The following is a 14,670-nucleotide window of genomic DNA, read 5'->3' as shown; positions in this document are numbered from 1 at the left end:
GCCCCGGTTGTGGAAATCTACAAAGTCCAAGCAAGGGGGCCATGCTTTGTGGGGCAGAACTGTGGGGTTTTTGCTCAACTCCTGATCTAATGAAGGTTGAGAATAATTTTATGAGGCAGCTTTTAGGTCTCCCACGCAGCACGCCTCTAATTCCTCTTCGCTTGGATTTGTGTATGAGACCTATTGAGGAAGAGATAGCGCTTAGACCTCTTACATTCAGGCGGCAGGTTTGGGTGACCCCGGAGCTGTCTTCTTACAAAGCCAAGCTCAAGGAGATTTTGTCACTCACCACCTCCAAGAAAATACCCTGGCTTCACCATATCAGGGATCTTGCGTGGAGGATGGGTAGGTCCAATCTGTGGTGATCTCCTGAGGTCTCCTGCCCAACTCTAGCCAGGATGGAACTGGTGAGACTTTATAGGTACGCTAACATTATGGCCATCCAGGGAAGCTCACAGGGAGTTGGCCGGAAGACTGCTGAATTCCTTCAGATAAAAGATGTATACAGCGGGGAACCCTTCTTGGATCTGATCCACTGCCCTGTGGCCAGTAAACTGTATGTGCAGTTCAGATTAGGGAATCTCCCACTAGCCACACATACAAGCAAATGGACTAAAGAGCGCAAGGCTGACTATCCCGTCTGTAATTACAAGTTTGAGTCTGAGGCACATGTTTTTTTTTTCTGCCCTGCATACCAACTGCCCCGTAACGCTGGTTAATTCAAATTTGCAGAATTGTGGGTTTTGTGAGACATGATTAGGCTTACCCAGTCTTAAAATACGACACACACCCCCAATAGTGTTCGCTGTGTCTCGTTTTCTGAACCATATGTGGCACATACGCCGGGGAGTGATTAAGACTCATCCTGGGTAGACAGGGTTGTAGGAAGTTTAAAGGTTTTTTCTATGGCTACAAGGTAGTGGCTACATACCTCCCTGTATTTGTAACTTTTATGTATACTTTTAATCATTTTTAGGTCTCGCCTCTCAATGCGCATTCGCATTGAGCAGAGCGAGACTATAGGCACTTAAACAGACTTTACCCAACTGGCGATTTGGTGCTGTGCCCGTGCTCTTTTAGGTCAATGCGCAAGCGCATTGACCTAAAATGCGCGTGCACAGCATCAAATCGCCAGCCATCTGTTCCCCAGCAGCTCTTCCCGCTCCGCCCCACAAGCTTCCCCCAGCGTGCGCTCTGCCTTAGCAGCACTCCTCCCACACCTTTGAAGTGAAGCTTAGCTTCACTTCAAAGGCCCCTGCTGCTTCACACCCTCATCGCCGCTCTCCCCGCTTGTGCTTTCCAAGCAAGGTAAGAAATGCCAGACAACTTTGTAGCACAGAGCGGAAGGGGGGCGGAAGCCTGAGAAACATATTTGGAGAGGGGCAATTTTTCACTTGAATGTTAGGCAGTGACTTTAAATCATGTCGCTACTCCTCCCTTTCCCACACACATGTCCCCGTACACACCCCTCTACCCCTCCAATTTATTTGCATGCAAGGGATCTGAAATAAAGAGCTCTGGTTTATTGTTTTATGTTTTTTTCCGACCCCGGGAGTTTCTCAGCAGTGTTGTTTTGATGCCTTGTGACATACGTCGATCAACAGGATGCTAACCCTTGCTTATTGTTAGTAAATTTTTCGAATCCGTGGCATTTCCTCTTTTATGATTCATAATGTTGAGGAACGGTTCTTTCACCTTGCCACCGAATTGATTGGAGGTCCTGGTTTTATTTTGACATTCGTAAGGATATATAATTTGTAATTGACTTTACGTGTGTGTGGCTATGTACCAATTACAGTGAAATGTTATTAACTAAGATATACATTCATGTTGTTATGGTTTGATTGTAAACTCTGTCTCCAAGCCTGCATGCAATGATCAAAACAGATCAGGTTACTCGCCCGTCGGTGTTCTTGCCAATTTTTTTTTTTGCTTTCATTTTTTTTTTATGTCGCAGGGAACTGCAAAAATACATTATTTCGTTTGTGGAATGGCCACACACCCGACCACTGTCGTGTCTATCTTTTAACCCCACCCACCCGTTGCATTTTCCCTGTGGCCTACATTTTGCCAGTACGTGCCATGGGTGTGCTTCATTGAAGCCCCCACGTTTGCCACTCCGGTGTTGACGAAATGTGTGTGTACGACTCTAACCGTTTAAAAAACACAAAATTTGGCGTTCTTAGGCACCAGAACAGCCGGCACGATTTGAATGTAAACAAACCCCAACACCACGGCAAATGGTACACTCCGCTGAAAAGCGGAGGGAGGCGGGGTCATGAGGAATAGTGTGCACACAAAACCAATGGAAAGCACCTCAAAACCTATATACAATTAATCTATCATTAACACCCGTGTAATCTTTCTCGTGTCGGTGGAGCTGCAGATTTGTTGATGCATGTCACCAGTGTGCATTTCTGAAGCATTGCCAGGATTCTGACTTTGATAGCAGCAACAAGAACAGCCATCTTATTTATATTCTATTTATAGTTTTTGATGTGGCACCTCATAATCCCTAGGGTGTCAGGGCGCTTTACGTGTACGCTTCTCGGTGAAGGGAGGACAGAATTACACGTAAGAAACGACATTTAAATAAAACCTTTTTAAAGGTGAATAAAAGCATATGAATTTTAGATTAAGGTGATAATACTATTTCGAAGAGAAAACAGTATTTACAAGAGGGCATTGGACCTCAGGATCAATAATTCCAAAATAGGCGTAAAACTGGCGCGTTTATCAAAACGCATTTCCTGCAACTTTTATCTTAAAAAAAAAATGCAAGTTTTCACTCGTTTAATGAGTGTCACGCCTAAGAGGTGGCTGGCCAGTCCGAGTGGCCAAATTGGCTTTTTTCGAATTTCACTTGGGCACATTACTTTCCCTCTCTTATGCGCTACATTTTGGGCAAAGCCTCTTGGGCACACCCCTTACAGTCCAATTCTTGTGCACTTTTGGGCCTCAATAGCCCCGATTTTGGTGGAAATCCGTTCTCTAAGACTAAACATGTTGGCTTCATTGACGGCAGAAAAAAACGTGCACCACTGTGACCAGTAGGCAGTGCATTTCTTGTGGTTATTACGCTTTGGCTGTCACTGATGTCTTTGCAGTTGTCATTTTTGATAGGAAGCACAGCACGCTCATTTGAGGAAGAGGGTGCGGAGGTTCGGTTGCAACAACTGTGTTTTGCCTCTTAAATGCTCAGCGGTCAGCGCACAGCCATTGGTGTGGTCTCTGCTTTCACTTTTTGGCTGTGAATGTTTTTTTATATAAAGAAATGAGGTATTAGAAAAAGTTAGACCTTTCAACTAAAATGTTTCCTCTTTGCTCCTGGTGGGTATTGTTTTTTTTCCCTCTAATGCCTGTTAGTGGTGGTTTTAGGCCGCCGATCGCAAACACTTCCCGGTCTATGTCCAGTAGTTTTCACCCGCGTACTGTACTCCCTTTCAGCGGCCGCCTTGGGTTAATGAAGGAGTACTGGCATGGAGTCAGTCGGGTTATCCGCTCACATCAGACGTGCCTCTCCTCTCTCGTGGTCTGACGGTCAGGGCTGTACTCCTTCCTGCTCCCATGTGTTCTGTACTCCTGGGGGTCGATTATCTTCGCGTACTCCTGCTCTTGTGTTTCATTCCTGGGGGTCGTGGGTGTACGCCATTAGTACGCGCCAGGTGCCAGGGGTCCTGTCAGTGTTGGATTATCCATAGCCTGCATGTGTACAGCTCTCCCCACTCGTCTTGGCGGCCTCTTCAGTTCCTCCTGTGATTCGTGGGTGGTCGGTATTGTCGCAGGTGCTTTTGTTGTGCTCTCTGTCTGCGACTTTCCCTTTCTCTGCGTGGCTGGCTGCTTGGCCCCTCACGGTCGCAGGGGTCGCGTGCGCGCCCTCCGTGACCCTAGGTCTTGTCTGCCGTTGAGATTTTCTCTCGCGCCTCTCTATGTGGAGCGGAGCACGTGACCAGTGGGCGTGCTCGGAGGCTAGCCTTTTTTGCTTCTACAGCCCCTCACCCTCACACACCCCGTCACCCTCCCACCATCTCACCCTCACTCACCCTCACACCATATCACCCTCACTCACTCTCACACCCTCTCACACCCTCACCCCATGACCCTCACACCATCACACCTCCTCACCCTCACACCTCCTCACCCTCATCCCCCTCACCCTCACATACCCTCACCCACCCTCACACACCCTCACTCATCCTCACCCCCTCATCCTCACACACCCTCACTCACCCTCACACCCCCTCACAACCCTCTCACCCTCACTCAGCCTCACACCCTCACCCTCACACACCTTCACCCTCACACACCCTCACCCCCTCACCCTCGCACCTCTCACCATCACCCCCTCACCCTCACACACCCTTACCCTCATCCCCTCACTCTCACACACCCTCAGTCACCCTCGCCCTCACACCCCTCCCCCTCACCCCCTCACACACACTCACTCACCCTCACACACCCTCACTCACCCTCACACACCCTCACACACCCTCACACCCCCTCACACCCCCTCACCCTCACACCCCCTCACTCACCCTCACCCTCACACCCTCACACACCCACTCACCCTCACCCTCACCCCCCCTCACCCTCACACCCCCTCACCCTCACCCCACTCAGTGCTACAACACATATTGTGTTACAATAGGTGTCACATTTGCGAAAGATAAAACTATTGGCATTGTAAATGACAAAGCTATTAATTTCGCTATTTTCAAAACAAGCACATAAATAAAAAATGTGTCCTTTACAATACCAATAGCTCAAACTTTCCTAATGCGAGACCTATTGCATTTCCAATGCTTGTTATATTATGTTTTTAGCTGACATTAGCAGTGTATGAGCTTTGGTCCAATTGTGTTATTTGGTAACAGTGGGAGAACTTTGCTATTGAAAGGTATCCGTAATAAGTGGATTCACAACTGAAAGTGTTTACTCTTTTTAGTGAATTTTATCTTTTTGCAATTTTATATTTCTGTACTTTTATGGCCCTAGCGGACGAAATAAAGTTTATACTGACTGACTGAATGCTCAATTCACTACAAGGGCTTCCAATGAAAGCCAAATGAAACAAAGAAACATTTCCCTATGCAACACATAGCAGTGCAGCTTATTAGAATTGTTCCTACAAAATTAAAATATATGCTTGAGAACAGAGCATTACATTTTTCATAACCAATAGGAGCGCGCGAACACGGTCAAAAATGTTATTTCTGTATAGTAAAATACTTCTTAGACTGGTAGACAAGAAGATTTGTCAGAGTTGGAAGAGCACATTTTCAGTCATTAATTTCTACCTCTTTCTACTTGGTTTTGGGCTTGCCGGTTGGATAACCCTGTGTAGGGTGCTGCTCCAAAGGTGAAGATCTCCCACAGCAAAATCCCATAACTCCATACGTCACTCTCAGTCGAATATCGTCCTGTCCAGAAACAAGAGAAGGGTTTCATCTCCCTTGGCAAAAAAACTGGCCGTAATAAGGTGGCATCTAAAACAAGACATCATGCTTTTCAAACTGCACCCTGAAAAAAAAAGCATGCATCACTGCTGACCGAATTTCAAGGCCTCTGGCGCAGTCCACTTGATCGGTATATGCTTCAGGCCTCCGGTGGAAGAGTAGACTCCATCCTCCTCCTGCCGGGACATGCCAAAGTCACTGATCTTCAGGACATTGCTTGCTGCAACCAACACATTCCTGGCTGCTAGATCCCTTTAAATGTAGAATATAAAATAAAAATGAGATTAAGGGTGAAATCCAATTTAGAGTATTTACAGAAGTAATCCAAGTAAGGTCACTATTATGGCTTGTATTGTGTGGATCAAAAATGTACTCGTAGAAGACAATGGAGCAGGAATCAAGGATAAACCTCAGTCAATAAAGAAATACTAGTTAGGGGAACAGGATGGCAATTCTTCAAAATGATCTAATTGCTTTTTTTCTGTGACATTGATGCTGCTTTATTGCATGATCCCAACAGTTGTTAACAAATTCACTTAAGGTCTTGCAAATTCATTGCATTCTGTGGAAAAAAGTGGAAACGTTTATTTTTTTTTTTAAGTCTTTGAGGTGCCTTTATGTGTTTATTCCCATGCAGGGAGTTCTCTTTGCAATGAGTTATGGAAGGGTGTCTGGATTCAATGTAGGAGACCCGATACACTTCAATTTCCTTTGAAGTGTGAGGGGCTAGCAATTTACTGATACTGCACATTCCAAGCAAGAATGCATTAGGCAGAACAACTGAGGCATTGTGCAGAAACTGCATGAACAACAGTTGCAGTGTTTTACAGAGAAGTGAAGAGTGGGGGGAAGATCTTCATTGGAGAGGAATGGCATGGGGCAATGATTAATTGTAAGCCAACGAAAGTCATTAACATACGAAAATGATGATACTTTATTATTAATGTAATTGTTGTGTATTATTGTAGTTGTCAGTGATGCGATTGGTGTTGGGATTTAGTTATTGACTGATGTAAGGGTTTCCAATAATCTGGCTGCAATGCAATGCAAGTGATGCACAATGTGCATGCAAACATACAAGTTCGAATTTAAAACTTGAGCTGAAGGCAACTGGATGACTATTCCACAACTGCATATTATGGCGTTTATCCTTTTGTTCTTACATTCTAGGGTCGGGTTCACCTCCTGCGAAGTTTTGCTGATCTTTTTTGGACCTGACTGTCCTACCACTTTTAGAAAGGCAACACAAAAAGGAAGATTCTACATTCTTTTAATAGTTCAAGTAAGGTAAAACAATTGCTACTTTGTACCAAATGTAATTGCCTGTACAAAGGGCCACTGTTATTCAATTCTAATTATGTGTTTGTAATACTTGCCACATAATTTACTATCTGCTGCATAATTTACAGATTTCAACAAAAAGTTTTTAGTAGCTCAAAGCAATTAAAAGTCACTACAAAAGCCTAATGTGGTGACATTCAGTACTAGACACTTTGCAAATGTTAACTGGTCACATTTCAGAAACTGATTGCTGTATTTATGTGTTAAAATGGTACTAATACGGTGAAACATTTGACCATACAGTATTCATGTCTGTATTAAAAGTGTTATAAGGACAAAATAGAAAAGTATCATTGACACAAAATTTACCACCTTATGTCACTTAAGTTGTCTTTCTTGCTGTATATGTTAGGCAATGCTGACACATAATTTGGTTCCCACAAGAGATATAGCAGAAAACCCAAATGCATTTTAGTTTATGGGTCATAATGAACCACTTCTAAGTCCACCTTGCTTTTTTTTATCTGATCCATATTGAATACAGTCCCCAGTGAGCTAACTATACTGCTCATTTGTATGGAAGCTGTCTCTACAAGCGCCTTTGCAATGTGCCCAGCACCTTCTCTGAGGCAAACTTCCTCATGGAATCCAATACCTGTGTATGCAGTGCTTGCTTTCCAGATAAGCCATTCCTGCTGCAACTTGTTCTGCAAACCTCAGTAAATCTTTTACCCAGAGACGTTTCACTTCACGCCGGAGATAAGACAAGAAATCACCACCTAAATCAAAAGCACAACAAATAGAAGAAAACCTTACTTCTAAAAATCTTGTTGCCATAGATGAATACTTCAAAAAAAAAAATCAATGATATTGATATATATCAATAATGGAAGTAGAATCAAACATGACATTTTAAACTTTGTATTGCTGAGGTAGGAATCTACAATGGGAGAATACTCAAGCATAATGTTATAAAGTGACTAAACTAGCAAACATGTTAAACTATAATAATAGCATCTAACAACAACAAGAATAATATGAATAACTATACAAGCAATCTTGTGTCATTAGTTACTGGATGATTCCTCATCATGTACCTTCTCAACAAACATCTTGGGAAATTATAGTGCCATTAGATTAACAAACCAACATTGTGGCAATTTAGCCATCACGTTGAGGTACACAGCATCATGCCAGTTGTCCACAGAGGTTAACTAAGCAAAACATGACTTGAACTCATCTTCAACTGCTTCTCAATCCAGTGCTTTAAATATTCACCTTTCAGTCCTGCAGGGCCTCAGTCATGGACAACAAATCCCCCACTAACCTGTGACCAGCTCCATGATGATGTAGATGGGTTGCTTCCAAGCACAGACCCCAATCAGTTTGACAATGTTGGGGTGATCATACTGCCTCAGGATCCTAAGAATGGAATAGGGAGGCATTAAGTATTGTCAGGAAGCCATATTATTGGTACCATTCTAAGTCTTCTGTCATCAAAATGATCAAGAACCAAAGGAATCTGCAGCCATTTCCATTTTGTGGTGACAACCTTCGTCAATTTCCCCTGCAGGATTAAGGAAAATTTGCCCACATATCCCAATGGTAAATAGGCTATCGTGACTGGATTCATACGATGTTCACTGAGTGGGGGGCAAGAGGTGCCTAACTTTTGTCTGATTCGTGCCCTATGATGATGATTTTGACGCAAATCGATCATGGGTCAGTGGAGAGTCAAATGCAGTTATAATAAAGAGCGAGGGTGCTAACTTAGGGCTTAGAAGCCCTTCTTTAATAAGCTTGAATAAGTGGTCACAAGACACAACACAATTTAGTGATGAGCCCATGAACCTTAAAATTGGTTAGTGAATTGATGCCATAGTTTATGTTGCATTACATTGCAAAAGTGCCCATGCATAATTTTTTAGTAAATATATGGCCAAAATGCACCAGTGCTTGGCTCCACACTGCTGAACTTATCAGCTATTTAATTATTTAGTAGACTGGTTTCAAATGGCTCTTCTCAGATTTGCTACCAGCTGTAGGACCAGAGACACATTATCCCTAATTCTGATTTGTGAAGGAAAACCAGCATTGATGCAGGCCTGATTTTTAGGTCTCGCCTATTCTATCCCGCAGGGATAAATAGGCGAGGTTATAGTAAGGGGAAAAGAAAAGTCTACCTAGCTGCGGATCGCGTACAGTTCATGTGAGCCATGCGCGTGCACATCATCGCCAGCCACATCACAAACCACCACTTGTCTGTGCCTCGGCATCAGACTTCAAAGGTTTTCACCCTTCCCCTCCCCCCGCATCAGACTTGAAAGGAATGCACTCCCCCGCCCCTACCACAGCAACGCCGAGAGCTTTTTTTTTCTTTTTTCTACATGGCTCGTTACTTATTTCCTGTCTTTCTCTGGCTCACATTTTACTTTCTTCTCTGACTCATGCTTTTTTCGTCGGATCGTGCATTTCTTTCCCCACTCTTTTATCTGCTAGTGCTTTTTCCCCCACTCTTGTCGGCTCAAGCTTTCCCCCCCCAATCTTTCGTTGGCTCGAGTATCCCCTCCCCCACTCTTTCGTCGGCTCGTGTTCCCCCACTCTTTCTCAGTGCATTTTTTCCCCCACGTCTCATACTACTGCACACCTCACACTGCTGCACGCCACACACTGCTGCACGCCTCACACTGCTGCATGCCTCACACTGCTGCACGCCACACACTGCTGCACATCACACACTGCTGCACGCCCCACACTGCTGCACGCCTCACACTGCTGCACGCCACACACTGCTGCACGCCACACACTGCTGCACGCCTCACACTGCTGCACGCCTCACATTGCTGCACGCCTCACATTGCTGCATGCCACACTGCTGCACGCCACACACTGCTGCACGCCACGCACTACTGCATGCCACACACTGCTGCACGCCTCTCACTGCTGCATGCTGCACACTGCCGCACGCCTCACACTGCTGCATGCCTCACACTGCTGCACGTCTCACACTGCTGCACATCTCACACTGCTGCACGCCTCACACTGCTGCACGCCTCACACTGCTGTACGCATCACACTGCTGCATTCTGCACACTGCTGCATGACACACTGATGCATGCCACACACTGCTGCACGCCTCACACTCCTGCACGCCTCACACTGCTGCACGCCTCACACTGCTGCATGCCTCACACTTCTGCACGCCTCACACTGCTGCATGCTGCACACTGCTGCACAACACACTGCTGCATACCACACTGCTGCATGCCACACACTACTACACACCACACACTGCTGCACGCCTCACATTGCTGCACGCCTCACAATGCTGCCCACCTTACACTGCTGCATTACTCACACTGCCGCACGCCTCCCACTGCTGCATGACTCACACTGCTGCATGACTCACACTGCTGCACACTGCTGCATTACTCACACTGCTGCATGTTGCACACTGCTGCATGCCACACACTGCTGCACGCCACACACTGCTGCATGCCTCACACTGCTGCACGCCTCACACTGCTGCACGCCTCACACTGCTGCACGCCACACTGCTGCACGCCACACATGGCTGCACGCCACACACTGCTGCACACTGCTGCATTACTCACACTGCTGCATGCTGCACGACACAGTGCTGCACGCCTCACACTGTTGCATGCCTCACACTGCTGCACACCTCACACTGCTGCTCACTGCTGCATTACTCACACTGCTGCATGCCTCACACTGCTGCATGCCTCACACTGCTGCATGCCTCACACTGCTGCATGCTGCACAGTGCTGCACGACACACTGCTGCACGCCACACACTGCTGCACGCCACACACTGCTGCACGCCTCACACTGCTGCACGCCTCACACTGCTGCACGACACACTGCTGTACACCACACACTGCTGCACGCCACACACTACTGCATGCCTCACACTGCTGCACGCCTCACACTGCTGCACGCCTCACACTGCTGCACGCCTCACACTGCTGCACGCCACACTGCTGCACGCTGCACACTGCTATATTATAACACTGCCATACGCCTCACATTGCCGCACGCCTCACACTGCCACACGCCTCACACTGCTGCACGCATCAGACTGCTGCACGCCTCACACTGCCGCACGCCGCACACTGCTGCATGACTCACACTGCTGCACACTGCTGCATTACTCACACTGCTGCATGTTGCACACTGCTGCACGCCACACACTGCTGCACGCCACACACTGTTGCATGCCTCACACTGCTGCACGCCTCACACTGGTGCTCACTGCTGCATTACTCACACTGCTGCATGCTCCACACTGCTGCATGCCTCACACTGCTGCATGCCTCACACTGCTGCATGCTGCACACTGCTGCACGCCACACACTGCTGCACGCCACACACTGCTGCACGCCTCACACTGCTGCACGCCGCACACTGCTGCACGCCGCACACTGCTGCACGACACACTGCTGTACACCACACACTGCTGCACGCCACACACCATTGCATGCCTCAGACTGCTGCGCGCCTCACACTGCTGCACGCCTCACACTGCTGCACACCTCACACTGATGCACACCTCACACTGCTGCACGCCTCACACTGCTGCATGCTGCACACTGCTGCACGACACACTGCTGCACGACACACTGCTGCACGCCACACACTGCTGCACGCCTCACACTGCTGCACACCTCACACTGTTGCATGCCTCACACTGCTGCACGCCGCACACTGCTGCATTACTCACACTACTGGATGCTGCACACTGCTGCACGCCTCACACTGCTGCACGCCTCACACTGCTGCACACCTCACACTTCTGCACGCTGCACACTGCTGCATTACTCACACTGCTGCATTACTCACACTGCTGCACGCCTTACACTGCTGCACGCCACACACTGCTGCACGCCACACACTGCTGCACGCCACACACTGCTGCATGCCTCACACTGCTGCACGCCTCACACTGCTGCACGACTCACACTGTTGAACGCCACACAACACCACCACATCACTCTAGGACACCACCACATCACTCTTGGACCCCACCACATCACTCTAGGACACCACTACATCACTCTAGGACACCACTACATCACTCTAGGACACCACTACATCACTCTAGGACACCACTACATCCCTCTAGGACACCACCACATCACTCTAGGACACCACCACACCACCACATCACTCAGGGACACCACCACATCACTCAGGGACACCACCACATCACTCAGGGACATCACTACATCACTCAGGTACACCACCACAGTACTCAGGGGCACCACCACATCACTCAGGGGCACCGCTCAGGGGCACCAACCCACATCACTCAGGGTCACCACCACATCACTCAGGGACACCACAACATCACTCAGGGACACCACCACATCACTCATGAACACCACTATATCACTCTGGGACACTACCACATCACTCTGGGACACCACCACATCACTCTGGGACACCACCACATCACTCTAATACACCACCACATCACCCAGCCCTACCACATCATCACTCAGCACCACAACAGCATCACTCAGCACCACATCAGCACTGTCCTTGTTTGCTACCAACAAGCAATGCCATAGCCAATAGGACTCGCATCAGGAAAGTGTAAGCTATTGGCTTTGTGAATAACAATGGAATTAATGTATATATTTTCAAAGCCAACACATATTAAAACGAAATTGTCATTCACAATACCAATAGCTCACACTTTCCTAATGCGAGACCTATTGCGAGACTCCACTGGCTACCAGTGAGGAAGCGAGTACAGTTTAAGACTCTATGTACTATTCACAAAAGTGTGATAGGCGAAGGTCCAAAATATCTGGCCAAAATCTTTCAGCCATATGTTCCTGGACGCTCTCTGTGCTCTAGTAACCTGCAGATTCTGCAGGTACCTAGAATAAAGAAGTCCAGACAAGGAGGCCGAGCGCTGGCCCATGTGGGACCAGTGCTCTGGAACTCTCTACCTTTTGAGATGAGATCACTCACCAGCCATTTGATCTTTCGGAAGACCTTAAAAACACACTTATTTACCAGCAACTGACTCTCCCCTGGTAATATGTACTATCCCCTCTGAACAAGACCATCTGGAGTTATATTCTTACTGGCAAAGCGCGGAGATACCCCTTTGGGGGTCTATTCAGGCGCTATAAAAGAATATAAAATAAATAAAATAAATTGCAAATGCTTGTTGCTCAATGCCACTACCTCAATGTATGCAGTAATATTGTACCTCATGGTGTTCCCCATGCACATATTACTTCCAACAATTTTCAAAGCAAGAACAAGGCCAGAACAAAGGGACATTATATGCAATGTGGTTGCAATAACTCTGTATGTTATCCCTCATTCTGACTTTGCAAACTCCTCGGAATGACAGCCTTGTTATATTCATCCATAGGTTACTAATATATATTTAATGAGGATTTCAGTACGTAAACCGTTTGTTATACTTTCCTGTTTTCATGAGTCTTAAAATAACTGTGGTAATGGAGTATTCATTGTTTTTACAAGTGCAACTGTACATGATCTCAGCATTGAGCAGTTAGGTGCACCCACGCCTACTTAAACACAAACGCCTACTTGAACAATAATGTAACTGCCCATTGAGGCAGCATGCGGCCCATCTGAACAGTGATTAAACAGCAGAATATTGAGCAGAGGGCGTATCTTGTACAGAGACTGGAAATCTCAGTGCATCTATATGCATGTTAATACAAGCTCAGAGCACTCCACAGTCAGAATGGAAATTGAGATTTATACATTCAAGTGCCATGCAGTCTCTCAGCCTCAAATGTCACAACTCCCCTTTTCCTTTTCAACCCATGGCCAAACATTTTGAAGAAACCACAATCCTGGCAGACAGGTTACTACGTCACAAAGGTGACGGATATTCCATCAACCAAAATGTAAATCTCATTATATCCTATGGAGTAACCTGTCCTCCAGGATCCTAATCAGCCCCTAAATATGACCTAAGATCCCACTTTTTGGAAATTCGATCTTAAACACTTTGCAGCAAAACCGGTCACTTTACGCGTTAGTCTATATATAAATAGCTCCTACCCCCAATGCACTGCAAAGAAAGTCGAAAAATGTCAAGTTTCCTCTTTGAAATATTCCTATTTTTAGATTTTAAAATCTATGATTTCTTAAGAGACAGAGAGAAATAGCAGACCAACGATACAGTTATGGAAAGAAGATGTTGGATATCTGTAGGACATGTGTGTCTATACTTCAACCACCTTTACATGGTTCTTCGTACCTGCAACTGATCTCCTTTACTTCATTCTACCTTCACTTACCCCCTTTCCTAATATTAAAAAGCCTTTACTTCATCCATTTATTGTGCCCTTCATTTAGATAATCCATGATCTATAACCTTAATTTAAAGGTAATTTAATTACATGAAATCAAAATATTACAAACCCTTACCCACCAGGGAGGCATATAGGCATTTTATTTATATATACACATACACACACACACATATGTATCTTAAACAATATTAATTTGAAAGTAATTAAAGCGATCAGTTATCATATTTGAACTTTAATCCTACATTTTATTATTGTTGTATCATAAAAAGTAATACCAACCTAGCAATAACTGCAATTATATTATTAAATCAAATTAAAATAATAAATACACATCTAATGTTATTGTACTCCTAAAGCTAATCCTTAACCTATAATTAATTAATTAATTAATTAATTAATTAAATGAAAGGGATTTAAAGTAAATTAATTTGTGAATATGAAATAATCGTTTTTACATTTATATTAAATAAAATGAACTTTAAGTCATTATTAACCTTCTAACATCCCTAGTGCTAACCATATTTTATATAAACTATTTACATTACTACTGACTCTTACACCAAGCATAAATGTGTGTTTGAAATGAAGATGACCTCTGCTGA

General features: G+C 45.6%; 1 protein-coding gene across 1 annotated transcript in view; it reads right to left on the bottom strand.

Annotated features, from left to right (window-relative positions):
* The window catches only part of LOC147677704 (tyrosine-protein kinase Fer-like), a 219,909-nt gene that overhangs the window by 100,906 nt on the left and 104,333 nt on the right, over positions 1 to 14,670 (bottom strand). Inside the window, exons 9-12 of the mRNA XM_086945577.1 lie at positions 8,065 to 8,159; positions 7,393 to 7,516; positions 5,551 to 5,708; positions 5,298 to 5,420 (exon numbers count right to left, since the gene is read on the bottom strand). Coding sequence (XP_086801703.1) covers positions 5,298 to 5,420; positions 5,551 to 5,708; positions 7,393 to 7,516; positions 8,065 to 8,159 — 500 coding nt within the window. The remainder of the gene's footprint in view (positions 1 to 5,297; positions 5,421 to 5,550; positions 5,709 to 7,392; positions 7,517 to 8,064; positions 8,160 to 14,670) is intronic.

The sequence above is a fragment of the Lissotriton vulgaris genome, chromosome 12 (genome assembly GCF_964263255.1).
Source record: "Lissotriton vulgaris chromosome 12, aLisVul1.2, whole genome shotgun sequence".
Lineage (NCBI taxonomy): Eukaryota > Metazoa > Chordata > Amphibia > Caudata > Salamandridae > Lissotriton > Lissotriton vulgaris.
The sequence above is the reverse complement of the archived record's forward strand: the minus strand, read 5'-3'. Positions and strand labels throughout refer to the sequence as shown.